Source organism: Sciurus vulgaris (assembly GCF_902686455.1).
Source record: "Sciurus vulgaris genome assembly, chromosome: 12".
Classification (NCBI taxonomy): Eukaryota; Metazoa; Chordata; class Mammalia; order Rodentia; family Sciuridae; genus Sciurus; species Sciurus vulgaris.
Window position 1 is genome coordinate 46,588,796 of NC_136473.1, and position 20,651 is coordinate 46,609,446.

The 20,651-nt window shown below is 39.0% G+C and overlaps 1 protein-coding gene across 1 annotated transcript in view; it reads left to right on the top strand.

Moving 5' to 3' along the window:
- The window catches only part of FAM107B (family with sequence similarity 107 member B), a gene marked incomplete at its 5' end in the record, with an annotated part of 213,903 nt that overhangs the window by 89,734 nt on the left and 103,518 nt on the right, over window positions 1–20,651 (top strand). The window contains one exon of the mRNA XM_079107445.1: window positions 2,438–2,492. Coding sequence (XP_078963571.1) covers window positions 2,438–2,492 — 55 coding nt within the window. The remainder of the gene's footprint in view (window positions 1–2,437; window positions 2,493–20,651) is intronic.

The following is a 20,651-nucleotide window of genomic DNA, read 5'->3' on the forward strand; positions in this document are numbered from 1 at the left end:
CTGGTACTGATGGTAATTTAATGAAACTAATCTTTATGAAGAAAAAAGCACATTTCTGTCTTACTAATTGAGCTTGAGAATCTGATGGAGTCTGATCCTGATGAGCTATTACCTAGAAACTGGTAAACAGCAAAAATTTGGAAGTGTTTCTATGGTGGACAATATCAGTTTTTGAGTTCCATTTTTTCATTTTGGTTACAGAGTAATCCCAGTTATCATATGAAATCCCATAACCTATGCTTATTATGGTCTAGAATATCCCCTGTTGAACTGAATTTTTAGAAAGAACAAAGTGTGTGCAGAAAGTGTTCCAGATTAGGAAGGAAACTGAATAGGCACTGCTTGCAGTGTAATTTAAGGGATGTTAGAAGGAATTCTCCTTAAAGAGTAAGATCCCACAGAAATGGCCCATAATGGTACTAAAAATGTTTGTTTAATGAAAGGAAAAAATAAATGAAAGAATCAGCATAAAATCATCTTTAAGACAAAACTATAAGGGTTAGAGAAGTATTCCTTAGGCATCCTCCTAATTTACCTCCCTCACTTCTAGCAGGGTCTACTTTTATCAGCATTACAGTAGTGACAGTTGTCACTGAAGAATATCAGGTTCTTTAATGCCTCCACAATGAGATACAATCTCACTCCAGTTGGAACTATTATTATAAAAAATAAAAAAAAAAATTAGAAAAAAAAATAATAGGGCTGGGATTGTGGCTCAGTGGTAGAGGGCTTGCCTTGCTCATGTAAGGTATTAGGTTCAATCCTCAACACCACAGATATAGGTAAATAAAATAAAGGTATTGTGTTCATCTATAACTAAAAAAATAATAATAATAATAATAATAATAATAATAATAAAGCTGTGATGACTCAGGCCTGTAATCATAGTGGCTCTGGAGGCTGAAGCAGGAGGATCTCGAGTTCAAAGTTAGCCTCAGCAAAGGTGAAGCACTAAGCAACTCAGTGAGACCCTGTCTCTAAATAAAATATAAAATAGGACTGGGGGCATGGCTCAGTAGTTGAGTGCCTCTGAGTTCAATCACTGGTACCACCCCCCAAAAAAACAAAAAAAAAAAAACAAAAAAATAGTAATAGCAACCACTGGTGAGGATGTGGAGAAAAAGGACTCACATATGCTGTTGGGAATACAAGTTAGGACAACCATTATGTAGAACAATGTGGAGGTTCCTCAAAAAACTAAAAATTTAACTACCATATGATCCAGCTATCCCACTTCTGAGTTAATATCCCAAGGAAGTGAAATTAGCATACCAAAGAGCTACATGCACACGCAAGTTTATTATAGCACTATTCATAACAGCTAAGACCCAGGTTTAACCTAGGTATCCATCAAAGGATGAATGAAAAATGAAAATGTGGTGACACACAATGAAATATAGTTCAGGCATAAAGAAAAGGAAATCCTGTCACTTGCAGCAAAATGGATAGAAACGGAGGACTTATTTTACTTATGTTAAGTGTAATTAGCCAGATGCAGAAAGACCAGTACTACATGCTATGTCTCATATTTGGGAGTCAAGAAAAGTGAACATGAATGTAGAATAGCGGTTACCAGAGGGTTGGAAAGGTTGGGGAGGGAGGTTCGATAAAGGGAGGTTGTATTTGATCAGTGTATTCTCTTACACATGTGTTTGAAATATCACATTAAACCCCATTAATATGTACAATTAATATATGTTAATAAAAATAAAATATGGTAGTAAGAACTATCATATTAGGATTCAGAGGAAAAGGTAAATATTCACCTTTCCACGGATAAAAATAATTGAACAGTGATAAAACTTTCAAAAGTGCATGCAGTCTGGCATGATGGTGCATGTCTGTAATCCCAGAGCTCAGGAGCTTGAGGTAGGAAGATTGCAAGTTCAAACCTAGCCTCAGCAATTTAGTGAGGACCTAAATAACTTAGCAAGACTCTATCTCTAAATGAATAAATAAATGTGACTCAGTGATAGAGTGACCCTCCTGGGTTCAATCCCCAGTACAAAAAAGAAAAAAAGAAAAAGAAAGTGCATGAATGTCATCAGCTCCTTGAATTATGAAAAATCATATATAATTTTCTTTGTTCCACCATCCTGAAAGAACTTCTATCTTATGGAGAGATCTATTGCCATCTTGTTTAAGTAATCAATGTCCCCAGAGGACCCCTGGGTTGTGCTACTGAAGGGACAAATTCATAGATACTTCCATGTGAGTGGCACCCCAGAAGTGTGTAACCCAACACTCCCATAGCCAGTTCTCAGTATTGAGCATGTATGTGTTGCTTGCCCAAAACCTCAGCACTTTGGGGCTCAGTCTAATTTTCTCAGATTTTGATCTCATATTAATCAGTATCATGCAAAAAAAGTGTTTCTATAAATTAATGCTTTATTTTTACTTTCTTTCTGTTTTTCTGGTTTGTGGGGATGGAACTTAGGAAGAAGAATTCCAAGAAGATAAGTACCCCAAGTTGGAGCAGAAGATGGCATCAGGTAGAGTCCAACTTGGTGTGAATCCTTTCCTGGGCTGCTGTTGCTGACAGCAGGACTTAGAGCGTCCAAAAGCTTGCAAATTGCAAAGGAAAAATTGTATGTTCCAAATGATTGGAAACACTACTAGAAATGTCACTTGTGATGTATTCCAGGCACAACAGCTGAGCAATCTGGTCATGAGACAGAAAATAGCTTGTTCTCATCTTTGTCTTTTTCTTTTATTGATTACACTTGATGAGCAAATGCTTACAAAGTAGATGATGATAAAGAAATTTCAGATTCAGTAATGCTAAAATAAGGAGTTTGGCTACTTAATGAAATAATTATCTGGAAAATATTCCTTAGATACGTTTGCTTTAAAAGTTAGTGCATAGTCAAATAGGTAGCTTTGCTAAAGCTATTTACCCTGTAATAAGACTTTCTATGAAAAAAAAAAGACTTTCTATGAGATAATGTGGAAAGAAACAAGTTACAAGAACATTTATAATTCAATTTAAGACTAAGATCAGGAAAGATAATAAAGAAATAATGGCCATAAAAATAAAATTAGGTCCATTATTGAATGGACCTAATAATAATGAAGGCTAAATCTTAATACCTTCATCTTCTATTTTCCAGCAGCTTCTAGTTTTGTGTTTTATATGACTCAGTATTAGAAGATGACTCGAGATGTGTTTGTTGCTGGGAGAAGCTCATGTTCTTAGAATTTAATGGGAACCAGGGAGCAGGAGTAAGAAATTGGAAATAGTAATGGAAAGAATGTGCATGGTGAGGGTAAGGTGGCACCCTGCTCTGGTATGAATGGAAAGAGAGAAGCAGCTACTAGCCAGCTCCACCATTTCCCTACACCTGTTCTCCCCCTGCCAGGTGACCTGTACTCTACTGAGAGCCAGCATTACTCTAGTTTGCTGCTGCTGCCTCTTCCTAGGATCCTGTTCCCTCCCAGATCCTCATATGCCTGGCTCATCACTCAATTTGAATGTCCTGTCCTAGAGAAAACTTCTGGACCACATTCACATGTCTCTGAATCATTCTTCATTTCATTACCCATTAAAACTTTTTCATAATGCTTATTCTGATCCAAAATCATCTTTCTTTTGATTGGTTTATTTCCTTATTGTCTTCTACAGAGCAGGGACATTGTCTGTTTTGCTTAATGGTATCCTTAGCATGTTGGACAGAACCTAGAACATAGTAGTCATTCAGTAAATTCTTGTTAAATGAATTCCTTGTGTTCGCTTGTGCAAGGAACTCTCATTCTCCAAATGGGGACATAGATGGGGTGGGCTTGATAAGGGCCAACACTATGCCTATTTTAGATTTGGGGGTTATAACAAAGAATAAGATAAGCCTCAAAAGAACAAACTGCAAATGAAATGGATGGAACTGGAGAATATCATGCTAAGTGCAATAAGCCAATCCACAAAAACCAAAGGCTGAATGTTTTCCCTAATTAGTGGATGATGATATATAATGGGGCGGGGGATGAGAGGAGAATGGAGGAACTTAAGATTATGTAGAGGGAAATGAGAGGGAGGGGGGTTATGAAAAATGGTGGAATGAGACAGACATCATTACCGTATATACATGTATGATTACACGAATGGTATGAATCTACATCGTGCACAACCATAGACATGAACTATGTGCCCCATTTGTGTACAATGAATCAAAATGTAGTCTGTAAAAAAATTAAAAAAAAAAGAACAAACTCTGTCTAAAAGATAGAAGTGTTTACAACACAAGAAAAAATGTAAAATGTAGGTTGTACTTAACAGAGCTCGCTGTTAAAGAGGGCCTATAAATCACGGACACAGGGAGCTAAGGCAAAAGGCAGAATACAGTACACGACAAAACTGAGATAGGAGTAGGCAGCTTGCAAGCACTAAAGAAGTGGAATGAATGCAGTTCAGAGGATTGAATGACATCTGAAATTCATTCATGAAGAGAGTCACATTAGCTGGGGTATTAATACATGACTACTGTACATCGAATCCATAGTTAGTGGTATCTATTTGGAGTTCCCCTTGTTTTGTTTTGTTTTTACTGATGACCTACTCCTTAGGCATCTGCCACCTTATCCTGAGGTCTATAGTTTATACTTGCAGGGACCACTCAGGGGTCAATGACAGTTCCATCATTACTGTCCTTTGCTTTTTAATAATTTAGCATCTGTGTATATTTGAGGGTTTCTTAGCAAGCAACTTGCCTGTGATTAATGCCTACCCCAAATCAGATGGTAATTCCCCCAGACTCTATGGACGTCTAACTGGGTGGAAAGGATAACTTTTTAAAAGTGAAACTCGATCCTTAATTAAAAGTGCCATTTTAAAGATGCATCTTTTGCATACAATATTTGATGCAAAAATAAAGAAAAGGACACAAAACTGAACATAGGCTATGCCTGTGGAAAAGGAATAATGAGGTAGTGGGCCCATGAAAGATGCTATGTTGGGTGGAGGATGTGTGGAGGAAAGATTTCCCTACTTGAGAGTTCCTTCAACATGACCAGAAGCAATGATTCTTTACTGACAGTGGCATGGAGGAGGCTATAATGCTAAAGAAAGAGGACAGTTTGTCAGAAAGAAGCCATGACTTGAAGACCGAGAGCATGACTCTCTGAGGATACACCAGTTATTGGAAGTATCTGAGGACAGGGACAGAAGCCATCATGTGTGTTTTCACCTGCGCTTATACATCATTTGCAGCAGGTGCTGCACCAGGAGCACTCTTTCTGTATTAGTTAGGGTTCTCCAGAGGAAAAAGAAAACCACTGGGATATAGATTTGGTAGGAGATCTACTATGAGGAACTATCTCTTTTGATTATGGAGGCTGACAGTCCCACGATCTCTCACTTTGAGCTGGAGTCCCAGAGAAGCTGGTAGTATAACTGTAGTCCAAGTTCAAAAGCTTGAGCACCAGAGGAGCCCATAGAGTTGTTACAGGGCGCAACTTAAGAACAGACCGATCACCACTGAGAAGTCCAAATTTGAGAGTCTTTATTAAGCCAGCCGCTGACTATCTCATACAATGCCCCAAAAAATGGCTATTGGGAGAACAGCCCCTACCACAGGGTTGTACCACAGGTTGTTTTCTTATACCAAAAATCACATCAATCATAAGTGTCTGTTGCTATGATTTGAAATTACACATTAACATTGAGATCATCGACAGAGGGGGAAGTGGGTCAAAATGACCCTTATCTAGGTACAAACTAGAGAATGGTTACTAACATCCACACAATCACTGTCCACATGGTACATTGTTTAGGAGCAACAGGAATCAAAAGAGAGCAATTCTTTACTACATAGGAGTTGCCATTGTATATTATTAAACATGTCACACCAAGTAACTGATGATGGGCACAGAGGCGGGGTGTTCCCATGGGAGAAGCTTATTTCCTACATAACATGGAGTCTCAGAGCAAAATGGAGTCTGTTTAGTCATTTTCCTTAGCGTCTGGCCTATAACATTCTCATGGAGCCAGATCTGTCAGCCCATCACAGAGTGAGTCCCAGTCAAGGTAAGTGGAAGACTGATGTCTCCATTCAAGCAGTCAGGCTGGAAGCAAAGGGGGTGACTCCTTCCTTCGTCTACCTTTTCTTCTATTTTGGTACTCAACAGTTTGGATAACACCCACCCACATTGCAGAAGGCAATCTACTTTAGTCTGGTCACCAATTCAAATACTGATCTTACCTGAAAATATCGTCAGAGATGCAAGCAGAAATATCTTTTAACTTGAGCACCCCTCGGCCCAGTCAGGTTGACCCAGAATGAACCATCACACTTTGCCTGGGAGCCTCTTTCCTATTGGCCTTTCCATGGAATGCGTTCCTTTTCCTGAGTTTTTAAGGTCTCTCTGCCTTTTATTTTGGGAGGAAGTTTTATGATGAACCTTTGCTTATTCTTTTTCTATTCCACTGAAAGTTTCTTAGAACAACAACCAACCATTCTAAACACACACAACAGTCTCTGTAGGTCTCCAATAGTGAATAAGATAAAAAAAAATTGAACATTTCTTACCTAGAGACTCAGGCTTATAACTGACACAGAGAAACAATAGATCCTGCCCTTACTGAGTAGAAATGAGTAGAAATTAGTACCAGTTTTGTAGAGAAAGAGAGATATGAGCAACCTTACAGAGGTGGAACATCATACCTTCACTTGTTCATTTATTCCCTTGTGGGCAGGGAGATGAATGACTTGGCCAGCTACGCTTTCTTGAGAGAATTCTTTTTGAAAATGAATTGCGTCCTTTCTGGTGGCTATGTTTCAAAAAAAGTAAAATGTGTTTGAAAAATGTTGGCTCTATTTCACCATTCCCTTACCCATGTATTGCTGTAGAAACAGGCCAAGTGTTTTTGCATGCTGAAATAACTTAAAAATGAACTTAAAATTCAAGAAGACCTTGTGGAATCTTGATTATCTGTGTTGCCAGGGCCTCAAAGATTGCAATGCTTGATAATCTGTTAGTCAGAGCCCTTTTATAGTGGTCAAAGGGTGCCATCACAGTATTCTCTTTTTGTTAAAGGTCACCTGGAGTGGAGTGGGGCCCAGCACATTATTGGAGTTGATTGTGCATGTCATTTGCATTTAGTCAAGTTTTCATTTCCTGTGGTTTGTAAGTTACTTAAGTGTGAAGTAACAAACCCTGAACGGTTAGAACTCTTCAACCAAAAATGGACACAATGAGGAAAATGGTGTATGTATTTTTGTAACTTCTATGGGGAAGTGAGACAAGGATGACACTGAGCAACCCCCGTTGCTGCCTGTAGGGTTGACATAGTCAGAGGTCAGACCTGCCTGGGCAAGACCCATTTCTGATTATTCAGACAAAGTGTCTGTTTTTACTTTCATGTCGTGATAGAACAGTCCACGGGGAGACTTCCACAGGGAATGACCGTATTTCAGTCACATCCCCTTCAATTGGGCAAAAAAAGAATGAATAGGCAACTCTTCAGATAGGGAGGTTAGAGAAAAGGGAAGGGGAATGTCTCATCTTAGTTCACTTTCTTAGACAGCATGAGGGTTGAGGGCAGGCTTTTCATTAGAGATGATACCACTGGGGGTCGTGAATGATTTTCAGGGAAGACCTGGTTTCTAAACTCCTTCCTGGGACTCTGTTCAGCATGGCTCACATCCTCACCTCAGACCAGACCTGTGCTCCCCGTGAGATCTTCTTTAGCCACTATATGTCAAATTGCAAACTGTCCTGCAATTCTTACATCCTGCCTGGACTTGTTTTTCTAAAACCACGGGCAGCTATCCAACGCACTGAGGAGTGCATTTGCTTTTTGTCTTCCTCCCTTTTAGAAGGCAAGCTCCATGGAGGCAGGGATATGGGAGCACTTTCATGCCTCTGCACACGGGAAGGAGACCTAGAATGGAACCTGACTAGTAGCAAGTGCTCAGTACATATTTGTCGAATGAGGAATGAATGCTTGTTCTTCTCTCTTAAACTCTTGCTAAAGCAATTTGATTAATCAGAAATGGAACATGACATCTTTTTGTACTTGGTTTTTACTTCACCTTCTAGCTCTATGCCTGGATTGCAACAGAACACAAAATAAGTAGCTCAACTCAAGTGTGAGTGCATGAATGAATGATGGGTGGGCTCATAACTCAGCCTGTGATGGAAAAGCGGGTTGGCTGGGTATTTAACAGATAGGAAGCAAATCATTATCAATCCACCTTGAAATCAGAGATGAGTCAGACATGGGCCTTGCCCTCCAGAAGGAAAATGTTCTTCTTTTATCAGGAGTTTATTTTCTTCCTGTTCCCTGAATTGTAGGACAGAGAGTTTGAGGTCCATAGGAAACCTTTTATTGGAGAAAGTGCTACTCAGGTTGTAGATGACTCAGTGAAAACCAGATACCCTACACTCCTTTATGAGATTTAACTATCATAATCTTACTTTAGCCTGTGGAATCCCACTACTGCATCTTTATTTTGAATAATAGCAATTGGGTTTCACTATCACATAAATTTTTCCAGGAAGTGAAGCAACATGCTTGTTGCTGGAAGAACACAAGCTTGAGGAGGGGATACATTCCCAATCCCAAGGGTTTAAAACACAACTGAGCAGGAGGCTGTGGACTCTAACACACATCCATAAAGAGATGCTTCAAGAATTTATTTTCAAGTCTTGCATTGTCGAGTAGGAGTATGTAGGAGAAAGATATTCTTTTTTGCCTACATTTTCTCCACTGTTAAATCCATTGGAATAGCCTTAGACTCGGAGGAGATGCATCTCTAGTGATCAGATGTGGGACAAATGTTCACCTTTGGCAGAAGAAGCAGCAATGCCATGTTTAGGATCTGAAGTGAAAAGAGATTTCCTGACTTGTCTATTAAAGATGTGACAATCTGCTTCCAGTCTGCTGCCATTTTGAATTCAGAAAGTATCAACTAATGAAATAGGGTTTCAAAGTATTCCGCACTCTCCTAGGCCAAACCTATGAAGAGATATTACCAACCATGCCTCTGAAAACAGCACCCATCCTTCATAGGGTCACCAGAGCAGTCTATGCTATTTCTCCCTCTCTCTATGGGCAGAAAGCTAATTGTTTTAAGATTTTTTTAAATTCAGGAAATTCAATAGACCGCTTATTGTTCATGAATGGGAAAATGTCAAAGGTAAATAAAAACGAGGATTTATTTTAGTGCTCCGTGTCCAGGGTGCACCTGATATGCTGTTGATTGACGGGGTTTCGGTCCCTTAGAGAAGAGCTGAGGTGCACCTGTATAGCAAACTGACAAACTGCCAGGAGACACCCTGGTGGCCTTACTACATACTCTATCACACCTGATTTTGTGTTTAACACAGTGGTAATAGAGGCATGGAGCTTTCCAGAAGTTTACCCATAAGGAGCATCAGTTACCAGGAATGAAATTTTGAGTGTTATACTTGAAGTAGAACTGCCTGTATTTTATGCTAAAGATCTGTTTCTCTACTATTTCATTTTCTTTCAATAGTTTCTTTTTGTTTGCTTAAAATTGGATGTTTTCCCTTTGTAAAAATTTCTTGGAAGAGGAAGTATTGAGAAGGTGACGTTAACATACAAAGTCAGAAGCAGAGCGATGGTCTGTAAATGTTTCCCTCCTAGAGGAACCTCTCTACTACTTCCCACTTCTCACTTCCTTCCCCCATGTAAGAATAAAAATATGGATCTTGTATTGCTTTCTATGGATTTGGATGCCTAGCCAGACTTCTCTTTAGAGTAGTGGATGTGGAAGATACAAACCATCATCTAGAAATTCTAATTGCAGGTCACAAAGGTTCATAACAGAAAAAAATCCAAGGTTTTCCAATCTGAAAGGCTATTGTTGATGTCCTTGTTATTTTTGGTACTTACCCATTTTTCCCTGTGAACAGCTGAAATGAAATTTCTGCCCCAGAGGTCCTCTATAAAGTCAGCTTCTTTATTTCCACCCCTTCTCCACACTTGAGTTCTGCTTGGCTTCTTAGTCCCCCCCATTCATTATCCCCGTTGCGATGTTTTCTGGTAGATCAGTCACTGTTGCAGAAATGTACACATATAGGAGGAACATAGGGTCAGCAGTGTGGTTGAAAAGTCATTAAGGAATTTGTCCCAAAGCTGTGTGGCACTGCACTTATGCAATACTGAGAACATGTCCACTGTCCATATTACAAGTTGGGAGTATGGAGAGATGAAGTTGATGTGTGTGGCTAGTACTCCCTCCTGTGTCCCTTGGCTCCTCACTTCAGTGCACACACTGTTCCTACTTCAGCACTTGTGTACATCTGACTAGAGGCCTTCCCTTACCTGCCCCAGGGCTTGCCCTCATCCCTTGTGGAGCAGCCCTCGATCAATCACAAATGGGACTTGGTAGATAAATACTGCCACTCCCTTGTGCTTGGGTAGTGAGTGTTCCACACTGGTTCCCAGTTTCCCTGAAAGATCAAGCCCAGTCATCCTCAGGAGCAGCTGGCTGAGCATAACCCTGTGACAGAACTTTTCCTCCCCTGTCACACCTCTTCACCCCCAACTCCCACCTCAGCTGCTTCCATCTGATACCCTGACTCAGGGCATGCTTCTGGGGAAACTGAAACTGAGAGAGGGTCCCTTAGGAGGCTCACGAATTGAATACAACTGTAACATTCGAAGACACCAATGAGCCTGGCCAAGATCAGCAAAATCCTTTAAAAATATTTTTAAAACCTTCCAAAAGTAATTTAAAAACTAAATGTAAAGTAGTTTCTTTTTACTTACTACCCCACTAATTGGTCAAAACAGTAACATTCCCAAGATCTTAACATTTGCTGACCTTTTCTGAGTGTACTGTTCTAGTTGATGTGTCCATTGGGAGATGTTTAATGATTGGTAAAAACAAATGGGATTTTTCCATCTTGAAGTTTACTGTCACAAAACATATCTATCTATTGCCAAATTTTGACTCAATTTGAATGTGCTTTTTTTTAGTTTGAGTGAACTTGAATCATAATATCGTTTTTTTTTTTTTTTTTAGCTCCCACACATGGACCCTGATGCTTACCCTAATTGCTGATTGGTTCTGGGTGAACTCAAATAATCATATTCTCTGTTTTTAGCCTGATTTATTTTTTAAAAAACAGTTTAGGAAAGAATGCATCTAGTTTCACATCCTTTCTCACAGACAGAATGAGAGAGAGATAACATATAAAAAAGTTACGAAGACATTTCTCAAATGAATTATGACTTTCTTGTTAACTAATAGGTTCAGGTATAACTAATAATTAGGGGTAATATGCAGTGTATGCTTCTCACAGATATTCAGAAAATGGTAAATGATTCTGAGAACCTGGAGAACCTGATTGTAACTGCTTGGGACTGTTCTAAACAGAACAAACCCATCCTATAGATGTGTTTTGTTTGGCTTGCAATTAAAAAACTTTTTTGGTTTGTTTTTTTAGAACAGGTTGCCAATGTTTAACAATTAGAAAATTTTATGTAAAAACTAGGTTCAAATTTCTTTTGAAATAGTAAGAACCGGCCAAACCAGGCCTTCATTCCTAAGTAAAAATAAATAAAACTCAGCAGAGTTATGTCTTCAGCAGCTCCCTCCTCATCCTGCCTCACCCCTGCAGGCATTTGAGGATTAAGCCCCTGGATTGTGGTGTGCAGAGAAATAGGAGAGGAAAGGAAGAAACACAAACAAACAATAAACCTTATCACTTCCAGGGGGGAAGAAACTCATCCCACATACTTGCAGTTTAATAGATAATATCATGTGGTTTTGCTTCTTTATCAGAAATTTCTTCTTTGGTGATGATCTGAGGAGCAGGTAAGGTGGAGTGGCGGCCGTTGCTATAGAAACAGAGGAGGAAAAGCTAGCATCAAGCTTGTGAGCGCTTGCTTTTCCTCCGCCAGCGATCTTCTCACAATTCCCTGAAGCTTCCTGCAGTTGCATTTTTACATTTTACTCTATAAGAGGTGAATACTATACTATCCAAGGCTTTTCATGATTTCAGTAATGGAGGATTACAAAAGATTTTGCACTATGAAGAGTACTGCCAGGAAATGCAATCCCTTAATGGGTGGGCGTGGCTGAACCACTAGAAATACAGTTCTAACTCCGCCCTGATGACCCAGAGGTTTGGAGATCTCAGGGAATGCCCAGGGCCTGGCCTTCTTCTTTTAACGGAAGTGGGAGACCACTGCATGCTTCTGACAGGGCTGGAGTAAAACACGCTGCTTTTGCTCTTGCTCTGGCAAGGCCCATGATGCAAAATTGCCTGGGGAGCATTTGCCTGTCTGGCTGTGTGTTTGGTACCTCGCAGAGAGATTTTGATCAAGCATGACTCCAGTGCATATAGTGATCATGGAAAATTTCAGTGTTGTTATCCAAGGAGAAATGGACAAAAGGGATCAAACTGCCCTTGGCTTTTCCTGAGTCATGGAAGCAGAACAGATCAAAGAGACTCAAAAAGTCAAGGGCACATTTCCCAAAGGCCTGATTCTAGTATTTGGCCTGAATAGTAAATAAGGTGGCATCAGTCCATTGGATCCATGTGTTCAGCAAATATTTAGGCAGCCTTCCCTTTGTGTTGGGCACTGAGGTAGGTCTGTAAACTCTGTTTACTTGGTTTTATGTTCAGTCAGAGACAGTTAACCCTCGCAACCCTAATGACCATGTTTCCAAAACTTTGTGCCTCATAATTTTTCTGTACCTGAATTATTTTTTCATGGCTGCCCTGCTCTGAGTAGATTGATAGTATGTGCTTTATTCTAATCACTCAAAAAGGCATAAATAAAGTGAATAATTATATGAATTTATTCAGGTGACTAAAACTGCCTCAGCTTCTTACCCTGTCTAACCCATTGTGTCCTGAGTTAATCTCGCCTGACTGCCAAATTGAATTTCAGTAATTTCAGGATCATATTATCCTAACTGGTCTTTTGTGACAATTGAACACAAAATATCTGGTCCTCATTTCAGACTTGATACTATCACAATAACAATAGCTAACCTTTATTACTACTTGCAATGCATAAGGCACTTGGCTAAGTCTTTGTGTGCATTTCTTATTTAATCCTCTTAATAGCCCTATGTAGTAGGACTATTTGAATTCCCCCTTTGCAGATGGGCAGGTTCAAGTTTAAAAAGTTAGCTTATCCAAGGTAATACTGCAAGAAGGGGCTGGTGCCATGACTCAATCCAAGCCTGGTTAAGATCAGAAACATTTTAACTCTTTGCAATTTTGCTCTGCAAAACTCAGTGGATCTTCTGAACACAGAGGAGCATTTCTGAGCAGTACCATACTAAGAGGGTAATTTTATATCCTTTTGGTCTGAATGAATTTATCTGCAGGAATCTGAGATCTGGTCCCATTTAAAAGGCTAACCCTTCTGGTTTCTAATAAAGAGGGAATTCTGAGGGTTGGTGAGTTTTTGGAATTTCCCTGTGCATATAAAGGCATGCTTTGACGGAGGTGAAGTATAGAAATGAATATCACTTTCTTTTTAAGTTTGGTGAAGGTGAATATCTGTGTTTTAACTCTGATTTCACTCTAATAGCACATTATATTTAAATCTGGTAGAATCAAAGACAACAACAGGGCTGGGGTTGTGGCTCCCTGGCAGAGCGCTTACTTAGCAGCACATATAAATAAATAAATAAATAAAATAAAGTTCCATTGCCAACCATATATATATATATATATATATATATATATATATATATATATATATATATAAACACAACAAACGTGCCCCAAAGTTGGCTCTTCTCTCTGACTCTACAACTTATGTTCATGGTACTGCCATGGAGTCTGGTTTCAAACTTCAGTCATGTAGGATTCCTTCTTTCTATTTAACCTCTGTATCAGTCTTTCAGGGTTCCTTTGCAGTTTTTCTCATATCTATTCCAAATATTCCAGCTTTGCAATCACTCTCTAGTTTCAGACATTGTTCCCTCATACCTAAACCATCTTAAGAGTTTCCTAACTGGCCTTTCTGTGTCTGAGTTTCACCTGTCCTTATATATCTTACATGTCACCTGTCAGGGTATCTGTTCACATATAAAAATCACACCCAGACTTGAATGTCCAAGTTAAATTCTGTAGTCTCAATGAAGTCATGAAGTACATACCAAGAAATCGCCTCTCCAGTGCCTTTCTTATGTCCTGTACTTTTCAGTTATATGAGGATAGATCTTATCTCTGGTGAAAGAGATGGGTCCAATGTCTATATTCATATTATCTTAGCCAGAGCATCCAGATATTATTGGTTGCAATGATAGCCTAGCTATAAAACTACATTTCCCAGTTTCCTAGAAAGAGGACCGGCCAGTTGTATAGATAAGCCGAAGTAGTCTAGATGTGTGTGTTAATTAAGTTTTCATTGGTGTGACCAAATTAACTGACAAGAACAACTTGGTCTTACGGTTTCAGAATTTCAGAAGTTTTGTTTGTGTTCGATTGGCTCCATTGTTCTGAACTGGAGGTGAAGCAGAGCATCATGGCAAAAGGACATGGTGGAGGAAAGCTGCTCAGCTCATGGCAGCCAGGAAACAGAGAGAGAAGGATGAGCCAGGGGAACAAGATATAATCTCCAAGGGCATGCCCCGGTTACCCACCTCCTCTAGCTATGCCCCATCTGCCCACAGTTACCACCCACGAAATCTATTCAAACTAGGAAGGATCAATTAGATTACAACTCTTATAATCTAATCATTTTACTTCTGAACTTCCCTGCATTAACAGGTGTGCATTTTTTTTTTTTTTTTTTTTTTTTTGTCCACATCGTGACAAGTTGTGTCTTCATTTGGTTCCTCGAGAACCAAGGCTGGAGACAAGTATTCTCATATACCTTGTTTATCTTGGATGCAGTTTCAGTAAGTGCAAGGAGTAGAGAAACATGGGAGAACAAGAGAAGGGCAGCCTAGGAGATGTTAGTTATTAAGAATTAGCCACTGGGTGGTTGGAGTTTCATGTTACTGGGCAACTTTGGGATGCACACCTCAGATGCTAGACGTTTCCTCCACTATCCCTAACTCTTTTAGCAGCCCACTTTTCTTTAATTTAGAGTGGTGCACACTGAAAGGATCAGAACAAAGAATTATGGCTGGGGATCTTTTTAAAATAAAGTTTTCAGTTTTACGATGAGCAAATATTCTTAAAAATTTAGTGATGTAACAAATGAGGGGGGACCCCTAATGATGTAACATTAAGTGAAAAAAGTAGGATGTAAAAATTGTGGCTGTAATTGTAGCTGCAGAACACAAAAGCTGAGAAAGAGCTTTTAAAAATGGAGAAAATACACCAGAATGCAGTTGTTCACTCTCATAGCCCTAGCTCCTAGTACGATAAGTACATAATAAATACTTGCTCTTCTTAACTAAGTATTGAAATTCAAGGTGAATTCATCTGTTTTCAAAATTTGCAATAAAGAGATCCTGTAGCTTTCATAATGAAAAAAGAAAGTAACTGTATTCCAATAAGATGGATTTCACAGCCCCCTTTAATGTTCCTAGAAAGACATCAGATGCACCATATACTACAAAAGAGCTTCAGGGAATACACCCTTCCTCCTCCTTCCTGTCTGGAGCGTTGATAGGATACCATGGCAGTTATCCTGGATCAGGTGGAGAACTCAAACATGAAACCATGATTAAGTACAGTGGAGGAAAAAGATGGGAGGTTGGGTCTGTTATGACCATGGAGAAATAATACTAGTTCTGGACTGTCTAGCTATAGGCTTCATTTATGCATAAGAACCAAAAAATGAACCCCACTATGTCATCTGTACCACTGCCATTTGTATTTCTGTTACTTGTAGCCAAACCTAATCCTTACTGTATTATAGTAAACCTCATCTCTTACAAGCCTGGAAACTTCTCTCCCTTGTCTCTTTGTTTGCTTGCAAAGTTATTTGTTTTCCTTTTTTTGACATCTCCTTCCATTCTTGTCTGTTTTTAAAAGTTTCTTTTAGTGCATTATACTAATACATAATAGTGGGGTTCATTTTGACATAATCATAACTGTATATAGCATAGTTTGCTCATTCTTACTCCTCAGTACTTCCCCTTTGCCTCCCTTCCTCCTTTCTCCTGACTCCCTTCTTCTGTTCTTCTGGTCTTTCATTTATTTATCATTTTAAAAATTGATACATTATAGTTATACATAAAAGTGGAATTCATTGCAATGTATTCATATATGCGTATAGCATAAGTGGGCCAATTTCATTTCACTGGTCCAAGGAAACCTCACCTTCTTCAAAGATGAACTATCAAGTAAATATGATAGAGCTCAGTGGTAGAACTCATGCCTGGCATGGGTAAGGCCCTGGATTCAATCCTCAGCACAAAAGAAAAGAGAGGAAGAGAAGAGGGCAGGGGAAGGGAGTGGGGAATGGAAAAGGATCTATTCTACTGTTTTCCTTTTTATTTTACCCTTATTTCTCTGTAACTTCTGCAAATGAGAGAAAATATTCAGCCATTGACTTTCTGAGCCTGGCATATTTCACTTAGCATGATGTTCTCAAGTTCCATCCATTTTTCTGCAAAGGACATAATTTCATTCTTCTTGATGGCTGAGTAAAGCTCCATTTTGTATACATACCACATTTTCTTTGTCCATTCATCTGTTGACAGACAACTAGGTTGGTTCCATAACTTGGCTGTTGTGAATTGCACTGTTATAAACATTGGTATGCATGTATCATTATAGTATACTGATTTTAGTTTTCTGGATAAATACCAAGGAGTGAGACAGCTGAGTCATGTGGTGGTTCCATTCCTAGCCTTTTGAAGAATCTCCATACTGCTTTCCAAAGTGGTTGTAGTAATTTCTAGTCCCATCAGCAATGTACAAGTGTACTTTTTCCTCTGCATCCTTGCCCGCAATTACTGTTATTTGTATTCTTGATGATCGCCATTCTAACTGGAATAAGTGAAATCTCAGTGTAGTTTGGATTCACATTTTTCCAATTGCTAAGGATGTTGAACATTTTTTCATATATTTGTCAGCCATTTGTGTTTCTTCTTTTTTGAGAAATGTCTGTTTGGATCATTTGCCCATTTATTGATCGGGTTATTTGTCTTTTTGGGTGGTAAGTTTTTTGAATTCTTTATATATTCTGCTTATTAATCCTCTTATCAGAAGAGTAACTGGCAAAGATTTTTCTCCCATTCTGTAGGCTCTCTCTTCACACTCTTGTTTCCTTTGCAGTGCAGAAGTTTTTAAATTTGATGCCATCCCACTTATTGATTTTTGGTTTTATTTCTTGAGTTTTAGGAATCTTGTTAAGAAAGTCAATGCCTGTGTCAATATAATAGTTTTTGAAACTCTAGCCATAGTAATCAGGCAAAATAAGGAAATTAAAAGGATATAAATAGGAAAAGAAGAAGCCAAATTAACTGTTAGCTAACATAATCTTATACTTAGAAGACTCCTCCCCCCCCAAAAAAAAAAAAAACTCCAGCAGAAGACTTCTTGAACTGATAAACAAATTCAGTAAAACAGCAGGACACAACATCAGCCTACAAAAATCAATAGTTTTCCTATATTCCAATAATGAATCCCCTGAGAGAAACCAGGAAAACAATTCTGCTCCCAGTAGCCTCAAAAATAAACAAACTTGGGAATAAATTTAACCAAGAAGGTGAAAGACCTCTACAGTGAAAATTATAGACCACTGAAGAAGGAAAGTGAAGAAGACTTAGAAGATGGGAATTCTCTGATGCTCTTAGGCAGAATTAACATTGTCAAGATAGTCGTATTTCCAGAAGTGATTTACAGATTTAATGCAATCCCCACCAAAATACCAAAGATATTCTTCACAAAACTAGGAAAAAAACAAACAAAAAAAAGTCTTAAACTTCATGTGGAAGAATAAAAGACCCAGAACAACCAAAGCAATACTGAGCAAGAAGAGTGAGGTTGCAGGTTTCACAATACCTGATCTCAAACTATGCTATAGAGTTATAGCGACAAAAACAGATATTACCATAAAAACATATAGGAAGATCAATGAAATAAAACAGATGACACAGAGAAAAGTCTACAATATCTTAATCCTTGTCAAAGGTGCCAAAAATGTATGTTAGAGAAAAGACAGCCTTGTAAACATATGGCACTGGGGAAACTGAATGCACACATGTAAAAGCACGAAGCTAGATTCCCATCTCTCACCCTGCACAAAAATCAACTCAAAGTGGATCAGAGATTGTACAATGAATCAAAATGCAGTCTGTAAAAAATAAAAAATAAATAATTTTAAAAAACTAGGAAATTAAAATTGTTACAATACAATAAAAAAAAAAAAAAAAAAAAAGAATTAGACCAAAAACCCTACAATTGCTAGAAGACCTGGAAGCTCCTTGAGAGGAAGATTGTATCTGTGAGTTTTGTCTCCACAGCACCCCACACAGAGCACACAGAACCGAGTCCTCAATAAATCTTCATGGAGGGAAGCAACTGGATTCGAGGAACTTGGAGAGCTACTGGTAAGGCATGGTATGGGATGATGTGGAGATCTGTAGATAAAGAAAACAAACTCTCAGCGCTCAAGAATTTGATAATAAAACTGTGGGTGTGTCATTGTTTGCAGTTGATATACCTGGGCAGGTAAAGGCAGAAAGGGGTCCATCCATCCTCTGTCCCTCTGAATAAAAACACTTCCCGTTTCTCTTCTGGCACCCTTGGTTCTTTGGTGTGTGCTGGCAACAGTTGGCTTGGCCTAGTGTTACCGTGACGTCTGAGATTTGAGGACTGATTCTCCACCCCCCCCCCGCCCCCCGCCACAAGCCTCAGAAAGATTATTCTAGTGATAACTGAATAGCTTGAGTTAGCTGCGTGTGAACACAGAGGAAGTGGTTCCCTAGCAACAGGAGCCTCTGAAAGCCTCTTAGCGCCCAGCACTTCTCTGGCTTTTTGTTTCCTCTCCTGCATGTTGCCCGTCAGCAAATGGCCAGAGCTATTGCACCTGCTCTGAATTGGGGCCCATCAGATAGACTCCAGACATTTGGTTTTACTAAGTCCAGGGGCTCTGTTCCTCTTTAGATCAAGCTTCTTTGTGAGGTCTGGGGCTTCTTTTGCTTCTGGTTAGACCATAATTCCCTCAGTTCTTACTTCCTTCTTTGTTCTTTGAGATTTTGACCCAAAATGGAAAATAATGAGGTGACTGAAGAATATTTGAATTGCATTTTGTTATAATACTGTTTTTCTGCACGTTTTTCAGATGAACTAAATCTATGAAGAAAATGTTTTGTATTCCTTCCCCCGCCCCAGAAGAATTGACTCCTACCCCATTTTCAATTTGCCCACAGACAGCAAAAAAAATTCTTCACTTTTTAAATATGTCAACATCTTTAATGTATATTTGAATATGCCAGATGGTTGGAGCAGTAATAAAGTACCAACTGTGTATTGTATTTATTGCTTTGGGCTCTAGAGACAGTCTTGACAAGAGACATTGGTCATCCTTTCTCTGGCCTCAGTGTTCTACTTTAGAAAGTGTGAATTTGTACAGACCATAGCACATAATGCCAGCCTGGGTCTAGAACTCCTAACTAGAAATCCCTTGTTTGGTTTTCAAACAGCAGTCTATATGAGAGTAGCAAACCCACAGGAGAGAATTATATATAATATGCCTACCAGTTGGTTACCTTGAATTCAAAGCACTGACCATCTAGCAAAGAATGCTGGTGATGAATGATAGCATGCACCTAATTATTTTGAAACAGAGTCTCACTAAGTTACCCAGGCTACCCTCAAACTTGGTACCCCTTGCCTCAGCCTCCTGAGTCTCTGTGATTACAGGCATGCTGTGCATAGCTGGCATGTAGCTAATTATAATTGGGCCTAAGACCCCCCGCCCCAGAATCTATGTCATCTATAATTTTTAAAATATTTTTATTCATTCATTTATTCAACCAATGAGTATGTATAATTGTCTTCTATGTAGAAGACACTATTTATATCTTGTGGGAAAAATATAAAATGATATATTCTGTAACCTTAGGGAGATCTCAATGTAAAAGAGGTTAGCTAGATGTTCGTGTGACTAGTAACAGACAAGCAAGATGGTAGCTTAAAGAGAGAAAAACCATATGTGATGGTTTTTCTCTTGCATCACATCTTTCCATGAGAGGTTGGTGAAGGAGGTTTAGAATGAATCCACCTTTCAGAGTGATCAAGCAGACTGAATGTGAGGGAGAAGGAGAGATGAGAAGGTTGTGTCCATAGTGTAGCTAAACAGAGGGTTTGGTTCCCAAGACTATGAATCCAGCTCTTGTTATTAACCTCCCATTTATCAAGATAACAAAACAATGAACTCCCCCTGCATCATGATATTCTGTTTCCACCCAAATGGTCTATTTTTAATCAATGTTAAGAGCTTGACATTTGTCAGCCCAAGTGACATAAAACAGAAATCAGGACGAGAATTATCTGAGATCTGGAAAAAGTAAAAAATAAACCCTAGCTTAGGGAAAATTTGAAATGCCACTGTTTATCTTATTTTCCTCCCAGGCATAATTTTCCACTAGTAAATGAAAAAGAAGAAAAATATGTCTTAGTAGCTAAACCCTCTGGGAGGGAGTCTGTCTCTTTCACAGCCATGTGCCCCCACAGGCTGAGGGATCTCTCCAGGCTGATGTGCTCAGTCACAACCATGGTCATGGTCACAGTGAACCAGAAAAATGAGTTATAAA